At 38.1% G+C, this 27,919-nt stretch overlaps 1 protein-coding gene and 1 long non-coding RNA gene across 3 annotated transcripts in view; one reads left to right on the plus strand and one right to left on the minus strand.

The window, feature by feature from the left end:
• Positions 1 to 331: 331 nt before the first annotated feature.
• LOC142406298 (uncharacterized) lies at positions 332 to 1,683 on the minus strand. Its single transcript, XR_012774537.1, has 3 exons — positions 1,347 to 1,683; positions 1,037 to 1,168; positions 332 to 672 (listed from the first exon to the last, which is right to left on the minus strand). It is a non-coding gene; the product is annotated as an uncharacterized LOC142406298 (long non-coding RNA).
• Positions 1,684 to 1,710: 27 nt separating this feature from the next.
• MTDH (metadherin) overlaps positions 1,711 to 27,919 on the plus strand; it is a 34,362-nt gene continuing 8,153 nt past the window's right edge. Inside the window, exons 1-10 of one of the 2 annotated variants that reach the window (XM_075495013.1) lie at positions 1,711 to 2,426; positions 8,644 to 8,748; positions 13,094 to 13,175; positions 13,640 to 13,819; positions 15,336 to 15,404; positions 17,928 to 18,179; positions 20,338 to 20,424; positions 22,412 to 22,510; positions 24,813 to 24,937; positions 25,493 to 25,612. In XM_075495013.1, the coding sequence (XP_075351128.1) occupies positions 2,022 to 2,426; positions 8,644 to 8,748; positions 13,094 to 13,175; positions 13,640 to 13,819; positions 15,336 to 15,404; positions 17,928 to 18,179; positions 20,338 to 20,424; positions 22,412 to 22,510; positions 24,813 to 24,937; positions 25,493 to 25,612 (1,524 nt within the window). In that variant the 5' untranslated portion in view covers positions 1,711 to 2,021. The remainder of the gene's footprint in view (positions 2,427 to 8,643; positions 8,749 to 13,093; positions 13,176 to 13,639; positions 13,820 to 15,335; positions 15,405 to 17,927; positions 18,180 to 20,337; positions 20,425 to 22,411; positions 22,511 to 24,812; positions 24,938 to 25,492; positions 25,613 to 27,919) is intronic. The other variant, XM_075495012.1, reaches the window with a different exon arrangement.

The following is a 27,919-nucleotide window of genomic DNA, read 5'->3' on the forward strand; positions in this document are numbered from 1 at the left end:
CAGTACAACGATAGTTAATATTTTCCAATAAATGTGCATCATCTATGCTAAAGCATAAAACGCTTATAAAAAACCAAAGTATTGTGACTTTGAATAAAAAAAGTTAATCTTCAAAAAGTATATAAATGTCTACCAGTAAAATGCTCTGCTGAGATTGTTGCTACCTCTACTTCCAGCAATATCCTTCATTCCAACTGAAGTGAATTAGAAAAGAAGGAACTGACTGCCTGGTGGTACCATAAAAAAACCTAGGACTTAGAAGCAATGTAGGAGCATTTTAATAAAAAACTTTGAGAAAAGTAAAAACATATAAATACTTGTATGTGAAACATATATTGACCTTACAAAATAAAGCAAAGTTATGACTATATGAAAACAGCATAAGCTATCACTATACTGTTTAAACAAACAAATTTTATTTTATTACATTTTAAATTGCAAGTATCCCATGCAGATTTCAATGCACTAAACCCAGATATTTTTCTAGGAGGTTATGAGAGAGGAACATTTTTTATAAGTAGAATTGCAAATGGAAAGAATGCGATACATTACTTTCCAGCAACGCACCACTGCAGAAGACTACAGTCACTGTAAAGCCACTCAACGACACCAGCTCTGAGGTTCTGACAGCTCAAATTCTGTAAGAACTCTGAATGCTGTGAGACTGGATTTCTGAAAAATCAAGACATGCATTTGGAGTCAAATTTTTTAGAGTTCATTTTTGAAGTATGTGGAGAGATGCATTTTTTTGAGTTCCCAATGACAAAACAACTCCCACTGTGATGCACACAGTTGTATTTTACAAAAGCTATTTAATTTGATGTATTAAGCCAGTTTGCTGGAGTTAAGCTCTTAGAAAACATGTCTCTGAGAAAATATCTATGTGGTTGTATTACCTTGACTGGTACATTTAGAGATAACTAAAAGCACACCCATCTTTTGGCAACATTTTCACAATGCTTTCTCTGCAGAAGAGATGGCCTCTGAGGGGCCCTGACCCCAGCCTCTGAAGCCTGACAGGAATCTGAGCATCTACCTGCAAGTCCGGGAAACCCCTGACATGGCCCCGCGGCTGCTTCTGGAGTTACACCGGTGGCAACAGCACCCACAAACCGGCAGTTAACCTATCCGCACCGGAGGTGTGCCGCCTCCCTGGGGCAACCGCAAACTAAAATAGAGCTGATTAGTGACCGTTACCGTGGAAATGCACCCACGTTACTGCGGGTCTGGGAAGGCCCCACTGGGGCAGCGCCAGGACACCAGCGCCGAGGCCGTCCCTCACCCGCCGCCTCAGCACCGCTCCGGGCGGCCCGGGGGCGGCCCGCTCCGCGCAGCGCTGCACGTACCACAGCACGGGCACGGTGCCCACAGGGGAAGGAGCACGGCCCGCCGAAACAGCGAGAGAGGCGGACAAGCAGTCACCTCAGCCCGCTGCCCCCGAGAGCAGCCGCACGCCCCGGCGCCGTGTGAAGCGCCGCGGGGTCTCCCGCCCCGGCCGCAGGGGCGACGCGGCCCCACCGCCGGGCGGCGCCAAGCAGCGCCTCGGCCGCCCCCACCGCTCCCGCCCCGCTCGCTGGCTGCCACGTCGAGGTTGCTCTGCGCGCCGCCCCCTGCCTTCCCCGCGGGCGCTGAACGAGGCGGGGCGGGGGAGGAGGAGGGCGCCCGGCGGCCGCTGAGGGGGCGGGAGGCGGAGAGCTCCGCGCCCGCCCGTCAGGCGTCACACTCCGCCCCGCGCGCGGCGGTGATGGCGGCGGCGCGCTGCGGCAGGCGCTCGGCGGGGCGGTGACGTTGCACGCGAAGCGGAGGGCGGGGAGGAAGAGGAGGAGACCCGAGCGCCTCCGGGGTTGAGGCAGCTGCGTCCCGCCGAGGCTCCGCTCCTGTCCCGTCCATCCCCCCCCCCCACCCCCGGCGGCTCCGGCTCGGGCAGGCGAGCGCGGCTCTCCTGAGGCCGCGATGCGCTCGGCCTGAGTGCTCCCTCGCCGCCCCGCCCGGTTTGGGCCTCTGCGGGGCAGGGGGCCGCGATGGCTGCGGGGAGCTGGCAGGAGACGGCGGCCCAGCAGGCCGAGGAGGCGGCGGCCCGGGTGCGGGACGTCCTGTCGGGCGGCCTGGGCCTGCTGCGTGCGGAGCTGGGCCTCGAGCTGGGCCTCGACCCGCAGGGCCTGCCCACCTGGCTCGCCCTGGTGGTCCCGGCCGCGCTGGGGCTGGGGCTGCTGGGGCTGCTCCTGGCTGTGGCCTGCGGAGGCGGTCTCCGTAAGAAGCCAGCGCGGAGCGCGGTGGAGAGGAAGGGTGATGAGGCGGCTGGCGCGGGCCTGACAGCCGGCGGGGGCCAGGGCAAGGCGGCGGGCCCGGGCCCCGGGCAGCTGCACCTGAAAGGCGACGAGCAGAAGAAGCGAAACAAGAAGAAGCTGCCGGAGAAAACGGCGCGGGTGAGGGGGGCTGCGGGGACCGCGCGGCTCGGGAGGGAAGGGGTGAGGACACGGTGGGGCGGGGGAGGGGGGATGAAAGGCTCATTGACGGCGGCGGGGTTTGCTGTGGCAGCCGGCCGGGCGCGGCGGGTCCCCTGCGGGAAGGCGGGGGGGAGGTCGCGGCTGACGAGCGACGACGAGCGACCCCGAGCGCGGCTGCCTCTCCCCATGCCTCGTCCCCGGTACCCCCTGCTCGGTAAAACGCCTGCTGGTCAGATAGGCACCGGTGAGAAGGGGGAGGACCGGCCGCAGGGTCTGGAGGCCATAGAGCTCCCCACGAGCCGCCGTGAGATTCACCTGGGTGATGTTTGCCTGTGGAAGGGATGGGGCGGTCCTGACTGTCTGCTCTGGAGCCGTCTCGTGTCGTCTGGGTTACTCGGTTGCTTTGAAAACCTAGAGGAGCAGCGCGCACACACGGAAATTGCACCTTAATAGTCCTGGGTGACGAGGAAAACGCTCGTTTCTTTTTGGAAGCTTTTTCATGGAAACAAGAATTATGCAAAAGCATTAGTTGTGTATTCATCTAATGCTTGCAGGCTTAGGAACCAGTAGTGGAGACCTTAGTATGGCTGAGAATTTCAAGCCAATTGCAGTCCAGGCAGGTATAGACTATTGGAAGCAGCATTGTAAGCCCCATAACTGCTGTGATGATTCAAACTTGAGTAAGGCTTTTTGCTGTGGCTTTTCGACAGAACACGTTAACATCAATCTTGTGGTGAGCTTGCCTCAGTAGGAATATGTCTGATTTGGTTGTTGCAGTAAGGATCATCTCCTTTAATAAGAAAATCGCTGTCTTAGCAGCCCCTTAAAAACAGATCATTCCTGTCTTTTATTATTTTTTTTTTTTAAATCCTCAGTGTGTGATGTGGGAAGGTTCCATCTTTGCCAGTATGCGTGCACTTCATGAGAAAATTAGTAGAATACAGAAATTATCAACTGTCCTTTTAAAGCTTCCAGTTATTGTAGTTTGGGGGCTTGAAGGGATTGCTTCTATAGCTTTTATATTGTTAGTATGTTTGTAATCCTATTTATGTCCAAATGGATTATAGGAATGAAAGTGCAGCAGATGTCCCCTGCCTGTTACAACTTGTCTTTTAATTATATATTGCTCTATAAAATCTGAATTGTTTACCTAATGACCAGAAAAAGGAAAGAAAATAGGTTTGTACCTTCATTTGAGTCTGTGGCAGTATTAAGCCTTGAGAAGTTTGTTGGTTTTTGGGTTTTTTTTAAATGAGAACTTGAGGCTAGAATATCTTAAAACAAAAAAAGTCTGCGTACGCCACCAAGCTGTCTTTGAGCAGTGAACTACTGAAGTTGATTCTGGAAGTTGCAAGAGACTGAGCGCTGAGCACCAAGAAGAGGAAGCATTGTGATTCAGAATCTTTCCAGTGTAGCAAGGTCTCCATTTTGGAGAAGGCACGTTAAAGATGCATTTTTTTTTGCTATCTTGAACAGCAAATCCTTCAAGATTTAGTAGATCTGTTATGTCTTCTTGAAAACAAAGAATAATCCTGGCAATAATTTAGATTTTGCTTGTTTTATTTTCTTTAAACTCCAGTATAAAAACAAAGCATAAACTCTTGCAAGTCATCATTGAAGACATTAAAAAATGCCTCAACAGGAGACAGAGTGAAGAGTTAGATACACTGTTAACTTGACAATGCTCTCTGGTGTAGGGCTTCATAAAAGCAAACTTTGTATTAATTTTATATAAAACTTAACTAACTGACATTTTTGGTGAATATAAATACTTGTACGCAGGCACAAAATAAAGTTAAGGCTATGTAAGAGCAAATACTTCCATATTCAAAAGAGTAAAATATTATTTCAGCTGTCAAGCTGTCATTCTGTATTGTTAAGATTTTTAAAGTTATTTTTATAGTACTTTGTATTCATTATTTCCATGCAGAGGTGAAAAAAAAAACAACCCACCTTTTCCAAAAAGAAAATGCACAAACTGAATCATTAACTGTAGTGCAAATAAGTTTATACCAGTGGCAAAGTTTAATAGGCCTGCCTCGTGCTCATTTTCCAAGATAAGTTCATAGAGACCTGTATTGGCATGTCCCAATATTTTCCAACTTTCACATGAAAAATTATCAAAATATCATTGGCAATTTAAAGATGCGACAAAAATTCTTACCGATTGCTGCCTAGTCATTTTTGTCTTGTGTTTTTGTACACTGTGATGCTAATACTGAGGTCTGTGAAGGGAAAAGAGTAAGCCTATTATCGGTAGATTTACTACAGGGTTTGCTATGCCAGGGTCTAGATTTCCATTGCGGGCATTTCAGAAAGCTTAGAGCAATTGGTCTGTAGGATTAAAGAGCACACTACAGATGTCTAATTAAAAGCTGTAGGGTTACTTTAATACAGAATTACTGAGCTCATCGTATGCCAGGTGATGTGTAACACTCATCAGTCAGGATCAGAAATGTTCTTCACTGTACCTTTTCTGAGGAAGAGTATTATTGCTTTGTTTCTTGCATGTGGCTTTATTCAGTTCCTGTATAAGTAGGGTGCAACTTAACTGATATTTTTAGTAAAGTAAGTTTAGTTGAATAGCACTGTGTTGACTCAATACAGTAGCAACTCTGAGATTCTGTTTATTTACTTGCTATGGGCAGACTGAGGAAAAAAATGAAGCTGAAATGGTTTAGCATTCATTAACATAATGGTTTACAAGAGCCAGTTCTGGCTTTCTTCAGCTGCTTGGAGCAAGGTAGTATCGTGGTATCCTTACTTTAGATTCTGTGCAGTAAACCTGAAGCCTCTTCTTTTCTTTTTGTTTTAGCTCCTGGCAGGGCAGAGCTCTTTGTCTACTGTCACAGAGTTCTTCGGCCCCTGTTAAGATTACTTTTTTTTTCTTTCCAAAAATCTCTTGATCTTTAATTTTAATTTCTTTCTCTTCTGAATAATTGCTGTGCCTCCCTCTTCTACTTTTTAAACCTTCAGCACAGCAGAAAAAGGTGAAACTGTTTTTACATGGTTTCTGTACAATCTGCAGAACACCATAGAAACTTGAGAGTAACCATCTTCTGTACTCCGCTACAGCATTAGAAAGCTATTCATACCATCTATTTGTAGATGCAGAAAATACCAAATTGACTATGTACTTCCTATTGTTTGAAGTACACCTGGACAGTAAATGCTACTACACATTTTAGTAAAAGCATTTGCGTTCATTTCAGGAAGTTTCCTACTTGGTCTGGTTGAAAGAACTTTTCAAGCTATGACTGTTTTATGCTTATTGCACTTAGAAATAGCCTGCATAAAGACTTTTTCATACTTTCAACTGATACTTGCATGTTGGTTTTGCATATATGTTAATTGTCAGATTGCAGGAGAAGTAGGATTGTAGGATTCTCCAGTGCTCAAAGAGAAAATTGCTTAGTTTCTTTCTTAAGAGAAGCTTACAGCAAATAATATTGGCAAACAGATTCTTTCATTAGCCAGAGATATTCTAAGTAGCCATATCTTTATAATGTGTAACCAAGGACTTTGGCTAATACAGCCTTGTAAGACTCAAATGATAGCAATTTTATTACTGCCATTTGAAGTGTGAAACTGAGTTATCCATTATGCTGTACCATATTTAAAGAACAACATTTTTCATTTTAACAGTCTCAGCAGAACCTTTATTCTACTTCTGGATTATCTTAAGGCCCTCAAATGTGTGTGAAAAAGCTTTATTTAAATACTGGGATTTTAAGGTCAGCAGGCAAGAAATGTGTTCAGAAATTAGTAGTGTTATTGACAGCACTATTTCTGCCTTGTTGCATCTTCCCTGTAGCTTTTAGGATGAGAAAAAAAAGATGGCAAATAATAAATTGCACAATTTGAATTAATTAATATTGTCAGTGGATGTTTAATATATTACCGTAAAATTTTAAACTTAGTCTTTTTGGCTGCATTTGTCTTTTAAAAGAAAATTTCTGAATACTATAGAAAAGCTTTTTTCTTTCCCACTTCTGTTACTGGCTTTGGTATATCCAAAAATGGTCACATGAATTTTGATTAAAATTCTATGATTCATCTGTGGGCAGAAAATAAATGTGGAAAGCTTCCACTGAAAAGGAGACTACTACAATTAAGGGAGAAATGTATCAAAGTACAAGTTTTTAAACGTATTTCTCATGGTGGTTGTTTACATGATCAGATGATCAGACAGCGTTTTAAACAGTCATGTGGATGAATTTTTCTAGAGCGTTCTTAATGGATATGAATTAATTTATTAATTCAGAGAAACAGATGATTTTTTTTTTAATTAAAGTTTAAAACTTTTATCTATTGAGTTCTTGAGAGGGATTAAGAAAATGGTTTTTAATTTAAGGTATGTATGTAACAGCAAAGAAGCAAAGCAAGGTACAGAATTTAAAAAGTTAGTTGGCTGTAAATATTTTTGACACAAGTCCAATACCAGATGCAGCAAATCTGTTATCTAACTCTACTGCTAAGTAACTTAGACATAGTGATTCTTTCTCCAGCTTAAGATCTTAAACATCACAGGTACTAACATGGATTGAAAGACATCACACCACTAACAATATGGCTGTGCAGAATCTGGAGAAAATAGAGGAGTTCAAGAACTGATTTTTGGCAACGGGTTATTTTCAAGATTGAATATCAGGTTGTTGGTATCCCTGTGGAATCAAGTACTGTGAGCTTCATTGAGAGGAACTTTGAGAGAGTTTTGAGACACAGATCTGTAAAATATACTTCATTTCCATAATGCTGAGAGAAATGTACTGCATCTTAGATATGAAAAGTCTAGTTTAAAGCTGGTTGTTGCAGGAGTAGAAGGGTTAGGTGGCCTGATCTTTCCATTTCTATTAATAGTTACAAAATAAGAAGTTGGCATGCTGGCTAACTACAGTAAGCAATACTATGTTATGCACTGGTGAAAGCATGCCAATGGTGATTTTTAAGCATAATATAACAAGGCAAGACTTATATACCTGTACCTGTTAAATTGGGGATCGGATCTGATATTTGAAGGAATAGGTCACGCTAAGTTGTTATATGGCCTTTGTTTTACTTTAAAGCAATCAGGTTCATGTGATGCAGAGTTAAAATAGCTTTTGGTTTTTTAATAACAAAAATAACTAAAGATAATACAATTTAAACTTTATTTAAAAAGAAATTGAAGAAATTAAAGTAACTAGGAAGTAGTTATTTATGCTTAATGTCTTAATTTTCATTCTTTAATTTATCTGAATTATTATGAATGTGAATCAATATGAAACTTGTGTGGACTCTATCAATTACTGCTCTTGACAATTGTTTTTCACTCAGTGAAATTAATGGCTAACAGTAGTATAATGCTTCGCTTATTTTCATGTTTTCCGCAGTTAAGCGCAGTAACTTCAGTCATAGCTTTTTGTTAACAATAAACATGACTTAAAAATTATTACATTTTTGCATAGGGAATATATAGGCCAAGATGTATGCTGTTGCTGTCAAAGGTGATGATAAAGACTAATTTAATGACTGTCCAGAGTTTTAACTTTATATGTTAAATAATACATGTTAATTTTCTTTCCTTTATTATGTGAGGGAGAAATGGTAGGCTAGTGTAACGACTATAATCAAGTCGGTCTGAAAAGAACAATGGGATATCATGCTTAGTCATGCTTTGTCTTTGACTTCTAATTTCTGTTCTACTATGAAGTTTTAACTTGTGAAGGAAATGAGCTGTGATGGATACGCATAGGTAGAAATTGTAGAAATGTATTCAAGGTAGAAATGATTTTAAAAATCCAGCCCATTGCTGAACTGCTACAAAGTGGTAAATGCGTTCATTTAATTAGATAATTTATGGCGCATAGAACTGTATGTTCTGAATCGGTTTTTAGAAGAGCTACAGAGAACTGTAGCTGGTCTGAAAGCTGGTAACTTTCAGAAATTTACCTTTTGATAAGCAGTTCCTGTGTTAAGTAGGATTGAGATGAAATGAGGAGACTTCCGCCTTCTTTCCTTTCTCATTTCTGTTTGGTAAATATAGAATTGCAGTAGATATTTTGAGTACCAATCCACGATTCTGTCTGCTTTACTTGATAATCTTGCAAGCATTTTTCAGTCAACAAATAGTTGCATTTCAATAATAGCGTAATTTGAGCTTTGCTTCATCTGCTTTCTCCAAATTTTTTATTATTCACCCTTACTGTTTACACAGCCTAATGGACGGTCTTTCCTTGATGTATCTGAGGATGAAGTAATACAAACTGTCCGTAAAGAAAATATAAAGCAGCCTGTGGATGCAGAAAAGAAGAATGAAAAGGTCAGTTATGGATATGAAATGACAATGTCAAAGTTTAGTGCACGTTATTTCAATGTCTAATAACTCTATTTGTTATGTGAAATCCTGTTACTTACTGAGTGAAGAGGCATATTTCTTACTATGAAGAGTACTAATGTAATTTGGTGTCAGAAAGAACTAAAGTAGTATTTTCTTAACTTCTGAGATCATGCCTTATCATAGAATGTTTGCATCAAGCAAATTCCCCTCCCCACACCCCACTAAACACCGATATCTATGTTCGCCATGTGAAAATGTTAAACGAACAGAAATTAAGTTTGTGTTTCATCTCTGCTGGCTTCAATGGAGATGCAACATAAAGATAGTTATTGTTAAGTGGCTTGAAAATGGCCTAACAATTGTGGAACTACTGTTCAAAGGATTAAGACCATGTGCCTGCTTATTTCTTTTGTCAGATGTATCCATTAGTGATTAGAGTTCTTAATTTCTGATGACAAATACGGGCTTTGAAGTCTGGTGTGAGCTTTTTGTTATGCAAATTGAACAGCTACGTTAAAAACATCTTTTTTAAAGCTTGGTCTGTAGCTTTATCTAAAAGGTAACCATACTAATGGCAGTGTTATTTTTTTTGTATTGTGAGGACTAATATCTTCTAGCCTTATTGAAAATGCTGTCATTTGTAGGCAACATGGATATGTTTATGACAGGCCTTTGAAGATAATTTTTGCCTTGGTTCTTTTGTTAACGTTGTGCACGAAACTTTCCTACTGTCATGGACTTCCGATTTATTTTCTTCAACAAAATACATTTGTTCTGACTATACTGAGGAGTATTGGAAAAATAAATGATTATGCATAAACAGTCAGAAACCAGCAGTTGATTATTGTAATTTGTTTAGCTTGTTCAAGCTTTAATTAACTTACTTGACTATCCTCTAATAACTTGTTTTGCAGTTAGTATGTTGGCTAAAAGACTGTATCCTGGTAGTTGGCTATAGGGCTCTCAACGTTTTTAGCATTGTCAAACAGAAAGACTTTTCTGTGAGATGGCTTTGCCTTAAAATTTCATTCTGTGCACTTTTTTCTCTTCTCCATGTATCACATATCAGATTGACTTTGTGGGGTTTTTTCAAGAACATAATAAAACTTGATCCTGAAGGAATAACTATATTTTTCATTTCAACTTTCACTTTATCTCAAGCAGGTTTCCAAGTAGATAAGGTGTTTAAATGCTAAACTCGAGCTTCACCTTAAAATGGCGAACATAGTGATCTGAATTTTAAAATGTTAAGTTGAAGTTGCAGATCCAGGAAATCAGTACCACTATATGGATACAGTTGCTTATTCAACTGATTATGTTTTCATATCGCTTTGGGGAACCGTGGGCAAAGCATGATTGCCTCAGGAGTTGATTGTTACCCTTAAATTAAAAACATACCCAAGAACTTTCTTTAAACTACAGGCAACTTTACAGGCATCTAGTTATTTGGTTAAGCCTCTCAGGGTATCTGTTACATTTGTAACATTATAAACCTGCTAAGAAGATTATAAGGGCTCCTCTGTATGTGTCTTTGATAGCTTGGGATGGGTAGTATAAGTCAATGGGTGGGATTTAAGTAGTATGTGCATGTGTGTAGATATATGAATATATATAATCTATGACCTGAAGGGTATGATTTTTTTGTGCTTGAATATATGCTGTCAATGAAAATTGCACTCCCTTTGTGTTTCTGTATTTCTTAGCTGCTTCAGGGTTGTGAATTTCATGCATGTTTTTTCAGGATAGTTATTTAAGTTGTATTCTCTTGTTCTGCTTTAGGGGAGGGGAAGCTTTGGGTAATGTCTGGATTGTAGCTGCTCATAGGGTTTATGATTCTCTTGACACTTTGAGTAGTTTCTTCCCTTTTTTCCATTTTAGTGACTTGCACAGCACAGGGGTTTGGGGTTGTTTTTTCTTAGTTTTTAGTGTAAGGGACTGTATGAAACAAGTGACTCTGTGGAAGAGATTGCAGGATGTTAAAACTTCATTGCCCATTCTGTTTGCAAACACACAACTGCCTTGTGTTGAATATTAGAAATAAACAGACCACTAGGGATGACGAAGAAAGGTTTATTTTTCTATTGTTCTTGCATGGGGGACAGTGCATCTTAAAGACTTGAAAAATTTTGGCAGGCCTGCTGAATTCCTCATGTGCTCTTTGGCTGGTGGCAGAGCCAACACTGGCAGCTTTCTGTGTTGCAGAAGGTGACACTTTGAATGAATAGGCTTCTGCAAAATGATTAGCTGTCTTGCTCAGTAACCTTTAACGTCTCTTGCTGTTTCAGTCAGTTTGTTACTGAGACAGCGACTGTTACAGCACTAAGTTTGGCAGGCTGTGAGTATATTGGATAAGTAATTATGGTTCTGGTTTCTCAGATCATCTTCTAATAATTCAGGTTAGGAAAGTAAATATATTTTCAAGATTTGAATTCTTGATCTTTTTAAAAACAATGTTTGTTAGTAACAAACTTATTTTTAAAATTGTTAAACTTTGTTTTCACGGGAAGTGTAAAATTTGATGTTGATACCTCTGTAGGAGCTATTTATTTAAGAAACTGGAGTTATAACTTGGAGGAGAAGTCATCTTAAACTGCTGTCTGGGAGACTTCTGAAGTCATTTCAGGTGTTCTCTTAGTGCCAGAGGACAGTTGAGTAGTTATGGCTTTGCGGATGGGAGATTCTAAGACCTCAACTTCCATTCTCAGTGTAGCTGAAAATGGGAAACGTAGGTACAAACTTACTAATCTTCCCTCTGCTTGAGCTCCAACAAGCAATTCATAACTGTTTTTCATGCTGTTTTTCACTTTTCTTCTTAATTCTTTCCTTAGAAGGTGCTCTGGCAAATAATTTGGCTTGTTCATATTCTTAGAACCCATTCTTCTCGGGTTGCTTTTGAAACCAGCCCTTCTTTTTTGGAGGCTTTTCAGAAGTTAGATACCTGGTATGTTGGTAAAGGTAGTCTACTGAGCAAGTAAGTGAGATAATTCAGTTTGGGTGCGTCTGTATTGTGGGTCCCCTAGTGCAGTAAACCATGTTCAAGTCAGTTCCCTAAGTGTTATAGGTGTGTTGGCACAGCATTGCATATAAGCAGTGAAATTTTTATTATCTCTGGTGCTGCGCTAACAAGCTATACTGCTTTCAGTACCTGTATTGAAGCTACATGATACTTTTTGGGCATGCCAACTCAAAGGCATGTGAACTGCATGCCATTGTGGGCCCATAGGATATCTGCTGCAGCTGTGGTGATAATTTAGCTGTTACCAGTTATGAATTCTAGAGAGATTGTTATACTCTTCTTGGACATCTAAGACTAGAAAATTGTATAGTTTGAACTCGGGTATAAAGCTGGCAATTACTAGTCTTACTCTGGCAGAAGCATGTATTCCAGAAGGACATCAAGCATTCTTAGAATATCCTTATTCGAATATTCCAGAGACGGTGAATCAGTGAATAGTTCCCCTTACAGCATTTGAGTGGGTAACCATTTTTCTTTAAAAAGTTTGGTTTTTTTCATTCAGGGCTAACTGGTAGTTCTTACACCTTTCTTCACTAGATTGAAAAGCTTTTCAGTGCTGTATTTTCTTTGTAAGAAGGTAGTCAAATCAATTTGCCATCACTTTAGCTTATCAAGAGATTAAACTCCAAGGCTTTTTGCAGTATACTGTCTCCCAATATCGTGGGTCATTTTTCATCTTTTTTTCTCAATATTCTCTTTTAACACTTTATATTGCTACCTGTTGCACCAAAACTGCTCACAGAAGTAGTCATCTTTGTTCCTCTTTGTTCCTCTTATCTCTGCTTGTACAGCCAAGAAGTCATAACTGGTGAAACCTTGGGGAAAAAAAAAATCTGTATATCTATTGTATGGACTCTAATCACAGTTCCTGTTTTGAAGTCATTTTCCAAGCTGGAGTTCACTTACCCACTTATTTTAAAGGAATCTTTACTCTTTTTATTTCTGCATATATAATGTTATACTTGCTTCTACACAAAACACATTTTGCCAGAGTGGGATCTGCCTGCCAAACAGTTCATTACTCCTCTGTCACTGTGATGCTATCAGCATAGCTTCTTCCACCAGGCTTTGTGCTCTGTAGCATAAGTAATTGTTGCTCCCACTTTCCGTTTGTGTACTGCATAAGTCTTTCATGTTACTTCAATAGCCTTAACTTACGTTTAGGCATTAGTATTGTTTAGTACTCCTTTCAAGGGATTGTCCATACAGAGGGTTGTTCAGGAAAATCTGTTTCAAATTTACTCCTGTATTTTGGTGGGGGGGAATTCTAGATCACTAAGTAATTAAGATAATGTTTTATTTTTATTCTAGTCAAAGAAAAAAAAGAAATCAAAGGGAGATGCTAAAACAGTTCAGGATATTTCACGTCTAGATGGAAAGGAAGTTGATGAAGGTACTGAACACACACACAAAAAATGCAATGAGATATTTTGGCTTAAATGCTGTTTAAGATTTACTTGTTTGTGCTTCATAAAGAAGCATAAGAAACTCATTTTGTCATAACTCCATAGTCGCATGTTATGTCTGGAAATCTGATCTTTGAAACAACAGTATTTAATAACTTCAACTGATTTTTTTGAAGTTAAACTTACAAAAACTGAGAAAAGTCATGAATAGCAGGGCCCTCATGTTGTTGATGTTTTGCTCTGTGAAGCAAAGTATTATTGCATTGCATCCAGAAAAACTTACCTTTGGCCAGTTGTTCATGTTTTCAAACTAATGTTGAAGTTGACTGCCATGTTTGTGATTTTTAAACTGAACCTGTACTCAGACTTCAGCTTGATATGAAACAAGCTAAAACTTTCCTTTTTGCTCTCTGACTTATTTAGTGATGTTTTCATTTGGGGGATGTTTTAGGAGCCTGGGAAACTAAAATCAGTAACAGAGAGAAGCGACAGCAGCGTAAGCGAGATAAGGTGCTGACTGACGGTGGCTCAGGAGAATCAAACCTCCAAGGGGTGGAAAATGCAGTTACTGTATCCGTTGAGCAACTGATGCCTACACCATCGCTTCCGGTTGGTCTCAGGAAAAATAAAGGTATGATGGTCGATAGGTCTGTGAACATGTCTTAGAAAGATAACTTTACTTGAATGCTTAAATAGTGACTCTGTTTTGGATGTGTGGTAGGTATATTTGGAGGTATAACTCTTGAAATTATTTCAAGCTGTGTAAAGGTACTTTTCATAGTGCAAAACTTCCCCTTTTTTAAATGAGCCACCTTTTGGGGAAGGTCAGGAGAGAAGGTTCTGGAGTAAGTGGCTGAGAAACTGCCTTCCACACTGGTGCTCTGTCAGTAGCTGCACAGCTGCATAGGCATATGCCCCCATTCCTTGACTTGTGCTCTGCTGACTCTGCCCTTCATGTTTTGGAAGCTTCAAAGGCACCCTCAGCACTGCTGCAGACAGCACCAACGCCTTAAATTTTGAACACTTCCATGTGGGAAGGTTATGCCCATGAGTTCTCTTTACAGATTATTCACTGCTTATCATGTAGACATTTTTGCCAACATAGATTTAGTAGTACCTGTACTAAAGCTGTTCGTAATGGTGGGGCACATCTGGCTGAGATTTAGTAACCAATTATTATAGCTAAGGATTCAAGAAGGAAATGTAGGCTTTAGCTTCTATGGCTGCTGCTGTTTCAGAAAAAAATTGCATGGGCTGGTTTAAACTGTGTGTAGGCACAGGAATTCATATTTGGCTGCAACTGAAAAATGGTTTAGGAAGCAAAAGGAATCTGAAGAAACAAACAGTTCAGCTTTCTAACATACTTTTAACTTACTGATATATTGGGTGCTTTAATTAGATGAAACTTGATGTTCTAGCAAAGTGACAAAAAGACTGAGCCTAGCAACTGTCTGGTACCTTGTAACAATTTATTGAAATTTGCATGCCTTACCTGGTGTTTTTATTGACACTTGTTTGCATCTTGATTCAGTGCATGGTTCTTGTCGTTGAGAACTAGATCAATTGTTTCCTGTTTTCTTTTTCTGTCCATTTACACACAAACAGCGTCAAGAAATGGTAATTCTGTCTATATACTCTGTGGCTAACCATAACTACTGTAACGTAACTACTGTAACATCTCTAACCAGAGTCCTTTATGCATCGTATGTTCATTGTACCAGACTAATCTGTAAAGAATTCAGCTGTATCTAGTGTTTTCATGGTAAGGTAGAAGTTAGAAATATCTATATATTTCTGAAATACTTAGAGCTGCTTGTTGCTTGAAAATGAGAGCCTCTGTTTTAGATTTCTGCTTGCCATTCTTGGGGAAACTAGCCAGAGTTCTTTGAAATCTGCTTTTACTTGTTTTATACGCTCTAAATCAGCTTTGAGTTAATTCTATCTGCAAAATAAACACAAATAATAACAAAAAGAGGATTTCAATTTTATTCTTAAGTTTTCTGGAAATTTCTTAATTTACTTTGAGGTATTTTATGTGGTTTTTTCCTTAAAATATCAGTGCTGGATACTCTTTTTGAAGATTTTTACAGGTGTTGCTATTTTGAAAAAACTTATTCTGGCTCTGTTTCCTCTTGCATCTTAATCAGGTGATGCACTTCTGAATGCGCAAGTTAGCAGCTCTAAACCTGCAAAGGGGGAGTCATCAATTCCACAAGGTAAAAGGCTTTCATTATTAGGCATCCTAATTAACTAGAAAAGTGTTTTACAGAAGTGAAAACACAAATTGTCAGTGCAGGATTTTGTGCGATTATTGGTGTGGAACTTTATTATGCAGCTTGCTTTTTTGGGTATGCAAATGTTATACTTCTAAGTTGCAGTTACTTCTTAAAAGGTTGAAAACAGTCTCTCTTACATGTAGAAAAAGGATTTGATATCTAGAGTTTTCAGCCAGATTACCTATTATACAAATTGTTACTTACAGAACAGTAAAGCTTATTCTCAAGTTCCACTTCAAAATTCTTGATGCTAGCTTTGCAAACTTACTCACTTTTTTGTGTTCATGAATTGATTATTTGTTCAAAGAAAAACTTAATGCAGGTAACTGCAAAGAGCTCAAAGATACCAGTCCTGATTATTGTAAAGTTTGCACTTGAAAGTACGTAAATATAAATGTAATATGTTAATAAATAATTTATGTTTATAAATAAATATACATGACATTATATGTCATACACAATTGTTAAAGTATTTGGCTATTTTTAGGCTGTTATCAACTAGTGAATCTTAGTTTTCTAATTAAGAGATACTGCTGTAGTAACACTTGAAGTGAATTAGTTTGGCATAATAAATCAGGATGGTTGTTTCTTACTCATAACCAACATTAGCAGTGTTGCTTTAATGAAAAGTAGTCAGTGCAATTAAGCAAGTCAACAAATGAGTTATTAAAAGCACCCAGGTCCAGAAAGTGAATCACTTTGTGCTAGGTTTTGAGAGCTTTATTTCACATGCAAACTTCCTGGACCATAGCACAGAAGGAAGGAGCTGTATTCTTCGGAGATGCGTAATGGGAGGACTGGAGGCAATAATCAAGTTTCAGTAAGGGAAATTCTGACTGGCCATGAGGAAAAAACCTCTTCATAAGGTTGCCCGGACATGCTTTGAACTATTGGCCTTTATGATTTCCAGAACTTGAATAAAGTGGTATACTTTTGAAGTTAGCTGTGCTTTGAGCAGAAGGTGGAACTAGGTGACTTCCAGAGATCCCTTCCAATCTTAAGTTTTCTGTGATTCTGTGAAAAGTTGCTGGTCATATAGAAGGTAAATGTTTGTGACAGGAGAGTACCATGATAAACACAGAATAATCAAGCCCCTGCTTCAGGACTTAAGCTGTTTTTTTGCAAGGTTGCAAAATAGTTTTTCTATCAGCTACCCTTTGGTTTCTGTCTCTGCTATTTTTGTTGTTGCCTTCCCCTAAGATGTCATATTACCCATAGAGGACATTGACTGACATGAACCACGTTAGTGCTGTGGAGTTGTGTAGAGAAAGGGCAGTGTTTTTAGGTATAGCAACAGTGACCTTATAGATGTCTGTGTTTGGAAATGATTTGTCTAAGAAAATCTAGACATATCTCACCTAATCAATTCCTTGCCAGTGGGGCTGCTTTGAATGTGGTATGTTCATGCTGCCTGAGCTATGAGTTCATTTGAGGAATGAAATATTTGGTCTGTAGTTTTTGTTGGCATATGATACTGACTTACTAGTGCATCAGGTTTTGGCTGACTGTTTAAGTGTTACACTTGCAGTATGCAGATATTTCTTAATCATTTGTAAATGAGAAGTTTTCCTGTTGTTTACATTGCATATATAAAAAGAGAGAGGGGATTTGATATACAGAGCCCTTTGAGAAAGATTGGTGATATATAAGAGGTCAGGCTGGGTGCACCAGGTGACCATTAGACTTTGTTTTATAGGAGCATAAATTAAAAATAATAGAATTTTTATAATGATCTTTATGTCTCAGTGTACTACAGACTCCTTTCACAGTATACATTAAACTTGCTATGACTAGTAATTCCTCAGTAGGATAGGCTGTTGCAGATAGACTTGTGGTCTTTTACCTTAATGTAACGTAAAATATATTGCTTATGAATTATTTTGAGAGTGTTACCATGATTTTTTTCCTCTAACTTTGATGGGCTCTAGAGTCAATATGATAGCTGTGTTCTTTGCAAATTCTGTGTAGTATTTGGGAAGCATTTTCTAATCCTTGGTAATTTCTTCTACTTCCTGCCTAGAGAACTGCTGTATGCAGTTACGAAACAAATTATTATCCATTTAGTGCATTGGGCTTTCCACAAATCGTCACCATACTGTGTAAGAGAAATTACTTGGCAATGTTGGAAGCACCCCCGCCCCCTTTTTTTTTTTTTTTTTTTTTTTAATCTAGAGGCACCGGTTCACCAAGATATCAGCCCTATAAAGAAAGGGACACAGGAAGGAGAGTGCAGTTTGGTGCTGGTTTTTCCCTCACTCTTCAAGTTAGTAGACAGGTGGTGCATATCATCTGAACTGGAAAATCAGCTGAGACAAAGCAGCAGTTCTTCTATATCACACTGCTGTAGCAAAGCTGCTGGTCATTTGTACTTTTTTAAATTAAGTGTACGTGCACATAAGTAATATTGTAATTCTTCATCCAGTTCTTATTTTATATAATGCTTTCATTATGCTTGTATTTAAGTTTCTCCAGGATTGAGTGAAAGCCATACAGTAAATGGAGGAAGCTGGAATGAGAAGTCTGTAAAAATCTCCTCACAGATTGGTGTAGGGGAGGAGAAATGGACATCTGTTCCCTCAACTGCAGCTGGGAAGAGGAAGACTGAGACATCAGCTTGGGGCCAGGACACTGGAGATGCTAATGGAAATGGAAAAGACTGGGGCGTAACCCTGGTGGGCAGGCCCTGGAAAGAGCGCTCTTTGTTCACTCCTATTGGTAAGCTATTCTGAAGAAAGCTTGCTTCACTTAGGCGTTTTTACATAAGTATATTTTTTACTAGTGAATCTCTTAAATAGCTTTATGTTTATATATTAAAAAGACCTTGGAGTGGTCTAGTGAAATGTGAACTAAGCAGTTTCTGTTTACTCTAAGTTCTGATGGCTTAACATCTATGTCTCTGTTTACAGTTTAACTGGGGTTTTGGAGTTTATCTGAAATAAAGTTATTTCTGTGAAAGAATCAAATTTTTTGTCACTCCTAAAATTCTGAAAGTGATTACTAAGCCATTTTAAGTGTAACTTCTCTTTTTAATGAATGTCTTAAAACCCAGGTCGTAAGTCTACTCTGTTGATCCAACATGATCAAATCAACTGTGTTTGTTTTTGGCAGGTGTTTGTTTAGGCTCCAGGCATGAAGATTGTTCAGCTCTCATGACAGTTAGTGTTGCACTGTTTTTCTCATTGGAAATTGTTTTTAGTCTTCTCCAGTACAGTTTTTTGCCTTTATCACCTGTACTGTCCATAATAATAATGGAGAAGAGAATTCTTTGTTTCTCTCTGGGCAACAATCTTCAACTTAGTAGTAGATGATGTAATATCATCCTTCCCGCTATTCAGTCTACATGATCCTTGTCTCTTCTGGAAAGCAGTGTTCCTTTGTAGTCAGCAATGTTGCTTTAGTCTACACCTCTTTTACTTGTCTCACATGTCTTGAAATGTGGTGCCTGAGGCTGGACCTCCTATACCATTGGAAGCTTTACTATTGCCAAGTAGAGGCAAAAGACTTTTCATATTCTAGTTAGCTGTATTCTGCTGTATATTCTAATAAGGTAGTTCTTGGTGACTGTGACCAGCTGCTTGTTGTTTTTGTTACCAAGAATACCTCATGCCTGACCGGGCTGATTTGCTTCTGGTAAAATGACTAGTTTTGTGGGTGAGGGGAGAGCAGTGGGCGTCTTTTATGATGACTTTAGTAATGCTTTCAACACTGTCTCTCACAGTATTATTATATCCAAGTTAGGATGGTTGAAAAACTGGTCAGGCTCAAAGGTAGTGGTTAGTGAATCGTACTCTACCTGGAGGATGTTAACAAGGGGGATATCACAGGACTCTGTACTTAGAGCTGTCCTGTTTATCATCTTTATAAATGACCTGGAGGAGACCACAGAGTGTCATTCACATCAGATTCCCAGATTACACCAAACTTGAGTGGGGAGGGGGAAACCAGTTGATACAATCCAGATCATGGGTGCCATCCAGAAGGACCTAAGCCAGCTGGAGAAATGGGCCAACAGGAACCTGAGCAAGTTCATTGAGGACAAATGTGAAGTGCTGCACCTGGGTAGGAAGCACCCCTGTCTGGGTGTCTGGGGACTGACTGTCTGGAGAGCAGCGCTGTGAATATGGGGTCCTAGCGGACACCAACCTGGACAGGAGCCAGCCGTAGGCCCCAGCAGCAAAGGACACCAACAGTATTCTGGACTGTTAACAGGAGTCAGTAGATTGCGCATAGTGATTATCCACTTCTTGGACCACATCTGGAATACTCTGTCCAGTTTTGAGTGCTCACCCCCCCTACTAAATAAATATAATTCTAACCAGGTGTTTCTTTTGACACATTAGTGCCACTGATTATTTCTGCTTATTTTCTAGCTTACACTTAACAGTCAAGTATATCTTCATTTTTAAGCAGTATCTCCTATTTGTCAAAAATTGTTCTGAACTCAGTTCTGTTCTTCAACATATATACAGTTTGCTCTAAGCTAGGTTCCATCTGCAGAGTTAATAAATATGCTTTTCAATAACTTAGATGAGTGCAATAATGGGAAGAATAATAATAGTATGGGGCTCAAAACACAATTTACTTTTGCTTTGTGAGAAGTTCATATATGGAAAAGGCTGTACAGGGAAGAAGGTCTTAGAAAGCTTGCAAATTGTTTCCAGCTGAGTGTTCATACAGTCACATCTCTATCAGCACTGATTGTCTGATGTAATGAGCAAAATAATGCCCTCAGTTGTGTGAAGTGTTAACATGGCTGGAATGTCCACTGTTTTTCTGACCTTATTCATAATTAAATAGCTAACTTTCAACGTTGCCAGCAGTGCGAAGTTCTTTTTTCTTTTTTTTTTTTTTTCCCTCCCCCCTTCCCGCACAGCTGCTTGGAATGTGGATGCAAGGATTAATACCTCTGAACAGAATTCTACTTCTTTCTCTTCATTTGGATTAACTCCTGGAGTTTCTGGTATGTATGCCCTTCCAAAGATTTTTCCACTCTCTTCTACCCCACTAGGTGGAAGTAGAATTTGCCAAGTGTTATTAACATGCATCTTTCTCGTTGTTCTTTGAAAATAGTACTGGTAACTATAAACAAGTGGAAGATAGGTTTTATGAAAGCCTAGAAAGCTTTTTGTTATGCTCAAGTCATGCAATAAAGGAAATGTTTTAAATTGATAATCAAAAGCTAGATCAATAAGAAGGTGATATTTCTTATTTAGCCTTCCTGTCGTGTTTTGAGTCTAAATAATGGGCATAAGAGATTGCTGAGTATTGCTGTGTCTCAAGTTGGAGAGCAGAAGATTGCTTTCTAGGAAAGTCTCTTTACCCTGATCTTCTGGGAGGTTTGTTATTTGATGGTTGGGTTTTTTCCCTTCAAGGAACTAAAGCACTACTTTCAAAATATGTTCCATAGGCAGAATTTGAAGTCCTCAGTCTTTTCTCTGTATGACGGGTGGGAAAGCTGAGCTCTGGAGTTTTCTTGTTTTGGAGGATGAAATGGCTATAGAGTGCAAACCTGGCTTCATAACAGATCTTGTGTGTTAAACTACTGACATAAGTGCTACAGTGATTTATTATATAACAACGGGACCATGTGTCAGGTTTTCTGCTCTTGCTTGCTTACTCCCATTATCTAACGAGCTTGGTATGGCTATTTTCTTTTAGGAAGTAGCTGGCCAAGTGCTTATGCACTTAGGCTATGTTTACTTGCATTGCAGTTTACAGTCTTTTAACTGTGGAACTTGAGCTCAGTGTCCTGCAGCTCACGTGAGTGCTTCATTCTCTGTGCACATCTGAGCCAGGATAACAAAGAAGTTATAAATGCCAAGGTCTAATTTATCAGACTTTCCAAAGAACAGTTCATTTAATGAAAACTTACAGAAACCTTGTGTTAAAGAAAAAGAAGAAACAAAGTCTTAATAGTACAGAGAGTTTTAATAAAATAACATTTCCTAGGGGAGTCACTTGAATTCAAGTTCAGTCTCTAGGCTAAAACTTAAGAAAGTTTAGTTTGTAAGGCGGGACGACAGACTGATCTGAGATTCATCTGCAATACCACCATTCCAACTTTAATTGAAAAAGAAGTGTGAAGACACTGAAGTATATTCGTCATCTTTGATGTACATTAGCCAACAATGTTTTAATGCAAAGGGACCACATTAAATATTTACTTCTGACTTGTGACTCACTAGCAAAAAAATGAGAACATGTCAAGGTTCCTGTCATCTGAGGTGTCTCTTACAGTGGTGTTTATAAAATAGACACACAGGTAGCTGTAGTCCTATTTAAACTTCATTTCAGGAGTATGTGTCACCATAAAGTAATATTCAGTCTCAATTTAGTGGTTTTGTTTTATTTTTTTCTAAAATAGTTTGTTTGCTGATGCTTTATTTTTCTTAAAATAATGATCTTAGATGTCTAACACTTTCTGTTATCATGACTGATACTGGTCTTACTGTTGTTTGTCATGCTTCTTTTATGTTCCTGAAACCTTTTACTTGAAATGAAAATTGAATTCTTAGTAATGAATAATTTAATTGCTGTATCTGCAATGTAATTGATCAGGGTTTTTTTCTAGGACTCTTTTCTTTTAAGTGTCTCCCTGTAAGAGTTCTTACTGATACAGAGTAATAATTTTACTACCCATACAATTTCATTGTATTTCTCAGTTTGAGGAGACTGTTGTAAGCCTTATAGACTGCTGTTATTCACCTTCTTATCTCTTTTTTCCATATTCTTCTCCTGACTTAATTTTGTCTTCCTTCTTCAGTTCCCTTGTTTTCTGAATATATCTCATTTTCAAGAGCCTTGTAGTTTTCCTGTCCTGTGCAGTCCTTAGAATCAGATTTTTTTCTTTGAGCCTTCTGTCTTACTTTCCTATTATGATTGGAATTTCTTTACCCAAGAAAACTCAGGAAGCTTGTTAACTTACAATTTTATTTATTCCCTTTCAGGATCCAACAGTGAGTCAGTTTCTCAAGCTGGTACTTCTGATTTTCAGTGGGATTTAAGTCATGCTCAACCCCCTGTTGATGACGAATGGTCTGGGTTAAGTATGTTCCTCTAAAATGTTCATTAACAAAATTTTGTTAATTACTGTTAAAGTGTAGTTACTTATATTAGCTACTTGTATTAGCCAGTTGTGAGCATCTGAAGAAAAACCTGGAATGTTTCACTTCTGTAAAGCTGATTGACAGTTTGAAGAAGGCAGGAAGAAGTATTTTGACAAATTATAATAGAAAATGGTTAATTTTTAGGAAAAATACTTGGATATTGAAACTCAGAAGCAAAAGAGAGCTCATGCCTTTTAAGGTAGTTCTCGCTTTTGCTAGAAAATCTTGGTAATCAATTAAAACAGTCTTACTGCAAATGATGAGAAAAATCTACTGCAAGTTTGCAAATGACTGTAGGTATTTGTAGGTACTGTAGGTATTTGTAGGTAACTTTTAACAAAAGTTAGAGCCATTCCTAAATATTTACTAGTGAAACAGTACCTGTGAAGAAAGCTTTCAGCCTTAAATTCACTTTTTGAACTGCCTTGTAATTGATATCTTTATTCAGTCAGATCTAAAAAAGTTGTAAGAAAAACAATTTAGTGCCTTTCATTAGGTCATTGACCTGAAAAATTGGTCAAGTTGACCAGAAAAGCTGCCTTGCATGTTACCTTCTCTCTAAGAACAACTTCCTGTTTGACTGCAAAAGTGGAATGGATTGATGCAGTCCTTGATTCCACCAGTTTTGGCATGACTGCTCTGATACCAGATCATTTTGAAACTTATCTTTTGTCTTTTGTCTGGTTTAAGGATAAGGGAAGCACATTTCAGTTAATCATTTGAAAGTAATCAGTTTTACATATTATCAAAAGCATACTTTTATTCACATTTCTGAGCATAGAATGTTTATGGCTATAGCTTCTGTTAATACAGTTAATTCGGTCATAGATTCGGTCAACTAATTGAAGTATACAGTAATAGAAGTGGGGAAATAAAGGAAGCTTAGGCCAGTGTGATACACAGATATACCTTGCTGCTTTATCAGGTTCTGGACAAGGAAATTAACTTTATGTACAAATACTAGTAATTTTTATTATTAATAAAAAATAATGGATTTTTTTTAAGCAACTATTGAGAGGGCAGTAGATAAACCATAAAGTGTTATGTTGGGCAGTAACTGTTTTTTTTAAACCAGTAAATTTTAGTGTCCAAAGTAAGTGTAATTGAGGTAATCATTTTATATGAAAGCAAGAGGTGGAAAAGTATTATAAGTAATCTTAAGATCTCTTAGTGTATTTTTTGTTTCATAATGTTTGCCAGTAAATTTAATTGGATTTACTACTGCTTTTCATTTTGACTTAATTTTCCAATGTTTAAACTGAATCCTGCTGTAGTTGGCAGACCAAGTTTGCCTCTTCTTCTATTTGGCATAGACTGAGGGTGAGAAATATTTGTGATGTTAATATAAATGTGAAATGAAAGATGATCTTTTACAAGGTGTTCATTCTGTTTTAAAATTGGCTTGCTGTACTATTACAGCAAGCTGTACTATTATAGCAATAATATTTTGCTGTACTATTATAGCAATTATAGCAATAATAGCTTGCTGTACTATTATAGCAATAATACTATTACTATTATATTGTTAATATAAATGTGAAATTAAAGATGATCTTTTACAAGGTGTTCGTTCTGTTTTAAAATTGGCTTGCTGTACTACTTGCTGTACTACTAAACAGACAGTCTAAGGCTTAGTTCTTCCCTTCAGATATTTTTAATTTTTATATAATTGACCCTTTAAATCTGTCATTCCTGTGTGACAAGGTAAATATGTGCCATCATAAATGAACGATAGCAAAATGGAGTTGGGACTTAGAGTCTTAGAAAAAAATAAGGTTATTAAGAAACGTGTTACAAGATGACTTTTGGCTCGGTAAGATTTACACTTCAAGATATATCACTTGTAAAGGGTTCTTACTAAGGTAAAATTGATCAGTGTTACAGTTCATCTTAATTTTTTTCACAAACTAGGAAGAAGGTTTAAGATGGAGAACAAGTCTCAAATTTGTTCCTCTTCACATAGTCTAGAAAAGTATCTCAAAGCAATTGCATCTAGCTAGCTGCTACTGTGACTAGTTTGTAATGATTGCTCTGTAAAATAACCAAGTCTTACTCATTACTTGCACAAGTATTCCAGCTATCATTAAAATCTTTACATTTTTTCAGAAATACAGGAAACTAATATTTATATCTTGATATCAAGAAGTGATTTTATGCATAGATTTTTTTTTTCATTTTTAAACTGTCAAAGAGCACCTGTGAAGTAAGGAGACATTCCTGAAAATCTTTCTGATCTTTGTAGATGGACTTTCTTCATCTGATCCCAGCTCTGATTGGAATGCACCAGCAGAAGAGTGGGGAAACTGGGTAGACGAAGAAAAAGTTGCTTCTGTTCCTCAACCTGAAGAGATATCTGATGTTCAGAAGGTAAAAGGTGATATTTTCTCCTTAGCTCCAAGACTTTGCCCTTACCACTGCCATTTCTTAAAGTAACTTAAGGGTGATAATAAAGGTAATCTCTCATCTCTTTTACACTGGTAAGAGTAGCACAGTTGTTTAATGTGTATGCAGAGAAGGAAAATGATTAATGTTGTTATTGAGAAAATAGCCATTTAGCTCCATGTCAAATCTTACTGTCTCACCATAATACAAGGATCACCTTATTGTTGTAGACTGAGAGGATTTAGATCTGTTTTCATAAATACTTCTTAACAATATTTAATTCTGTATGAAAAACAGCATTTCCATGCCACCAGTACATGGTGCTCTCTTGCCTTTTTCATTCCCAACTCCTGTACCTATATTACCAGATAGCATGTAAAGAATGTGATCTTCCTAAAATGAACTGTACAAATAAGATTATGTTCATTTATACTTTTATATGCAATTAAATTCCTTCTAGATACTAATTTGTGTTTAGTCTATAGAAGGCATGTTTCATTGTCATTTTAAATGCTAAATACCTTGTATTTCCATATGAAGGCTTCAGATAATGAAAGAGAAAAAGCAGAGCCAGTTCTTCAGAGTTCTACAAGTGGCAAATCCAAGAAAAAGAAGAAGAAAAAGAAGAAGCAGGGTGAAGAAGCTAACTCTCCTGCACAGGTAAATGGAACAAAATCTGGATAGTCTGCAAGACAATTGTGAGGAGTTCACAAAATAACCTTATTTTTGTATATTAGTGTCTAAGCAAAAATTATTTTGGGGAAATTAATTTCCTTATGGTATTGGATTGTCTACTGTTGTTTCTCAAGAGTTAAAGTAATCCTTCTCTTACTAGGATTTCCTTTAATTTGAATTATTCCATATTTGACTTGTGAATATAATGTAGTTTTGCTGGATTTATGGAAAGCATGAAATATGTGGAAAGTATTTGTCCTGAATTATTTATTTTTTATCAAATGAGGATTCTGTACTGTAGGGATGCTTCCAGGAGGAACTTTTCTCTGCATAGGAAGCCTCCTCCTTCCTTTGAAAGACAGCTTCCTTAGCGGACATAGCTAGCTAGGAGAACGAGAGAAATTGAAGTTTTCTCTTAGGCTATCTTAAAGTACAATTCTACAAGAATATGGTGGTTTTCTGAAGTACTGTCGTAGCTTGATTTATGTGAAATGGTAAGTATTGATGCCTTAACTCAGTAGGTGGAGCTACTCTGAGTCAGATTTGAATGAGATAGATAGTATTTGCAAACTGAGGATGGCTGGAGTTTTCTGTGTTACTTAAATAGCTTTTGAAGAATTACATTGAAACAGATTTGTTGTAAAAATAGCAAAAGCAGATTGCACTTCACTTGGCAATTGAATCATGTTTGAATAGATGAAAACAAGTACTTTCCTAATAGGAAAACGCTTTTAATAGCTCATGCTCAGAATACATCCTGCTTCTGCTTGTAGTGACAGCCATTCATAATTTACATTCTTTACAAAATGTTAAATGCTCAGTTGAATCTGACTAGGTGAATTGGAGAGAGGGGGAAAACATTACTTCAGTCATTCTTGCTTTGGATTTGCTTTTTATAACTATCATGTTTTCAGTCTGAGATTTTATTAAAACAATTTTAAAAGATTAAATTCCTATTACATAAAATTCTTTTAAAGTTGTCTATGTTGAGTTGGATGCTTGTGTCAATTTGCAGTGGGTTTTTTGAGGCAAATTCAAACTGACGGTACTAGGACTGCAGCTTTTTCATAATTGAAATCTGTCATGTTCTGGTATCTGCAATGACTCTTAAGTGTAAGTCAAGATTAATAGGTTACAGTTAACGTGTTTGTGGATGTCTTGCATGGATCTTAAGGTCAGTGAGTGCATTCTGAAATTATTTTTTTTCCTGTTGCCTGTGAGCTGCCTTTTAAGTTGTATACATCAAATGGAATCCTACTGCCATATTAACATAATGAGATTCATTTATTCTACCCATTGGTCTCCAACCATTCTGATTTTGTTACTTTTTCTTTCAGTCCATCAGTCTATGAGATCATCAGTTTAAAGATGAGAATGTCTCTGTATTAAATTTTTATGGAAAATTGGGGGGGGTGTTGCTTGATAGGAGCAGACAGAACTGCTAATACATCACAGATAAGTTATCCTTGTTATAGAAGTTTAGTAATTTAACTTGCCAGTCCTACTTCAAACTCACTTAAAATTTGTATATTTATCCTCTGAAAATTGAACATGTTCATTTAAACAGCATCATCTTTCTCATTGATTATACTTAAGTGTTCACACTTGTATTTGTTGACTTCAGTGTTTGTCAAGGCAGTGGAAGCTACCTTCAGAGCTATATGTAAGGCAATATATTTTCTTTCCTGTCAAGAATCAACAGTTAGGCTGTGACTGTGTTTTCACAAGGTTCCAGGGGAAATAAGTGAAGGAACAATATTTCAAGAGGTACTTCCAGCTTAATAGAACACAGGTCTCCGGTTTTTACTGTTCACCACCACAGGATTCTTCTGGTGCTATAAACAAATGTAACTACTTTTAATTCCTCGTGTAAAATGAAAACTTTCCACCGTTAGAGTCTTCAAGGAGTAAAGATTGAGACTCTTGGATACTTTGGATATATTTTCAGCTTCTGTACCAAGAAGCTTGTTTTACAGGCCTCATGGCAGACTGAATTGAGTTGCAAAAATATTATTAAAGCTTAATATATGATAGAAAACTGCACAGGTTAATATGCAGAGCTTGCATGTAAAAACATTTTGCTTGTAACAAAGCACAGAATTGAGAGCAGGCGAGTCTCATTGTGATACTTTTGCAAAGTTTTTAGAGTAACTTCAGTTTAATTTCATATCCTTATAATTTCACAGTGTGTGAAGTGCAGTTTATTCAGAAATTGGGATTTTTGTTAGTAAATTGCGTGAAGGGTACTGCTTTCTGGGCTTTATTGGGTTCTGTGAGTCTTTTTGTATTATG

The sequence above is a fragment of the Mycteria americana genome, chromosome 2 (assembly GCF_035582795.1).
Source record: "Mycteria americana isolate JAX WOST 10 ecotype Jacksonville Zoo and Gardens chromosome 2, USCA_MyAme_1.0, whole genome shotgun sequence".
Classification (NCBI taxonomy): domain Eukaryota; kingdom Metazoa; phylum Chordata; class Aves; order Ciconiiformes; family Ciconiidae; genus Mycteria; species Mycteria americana.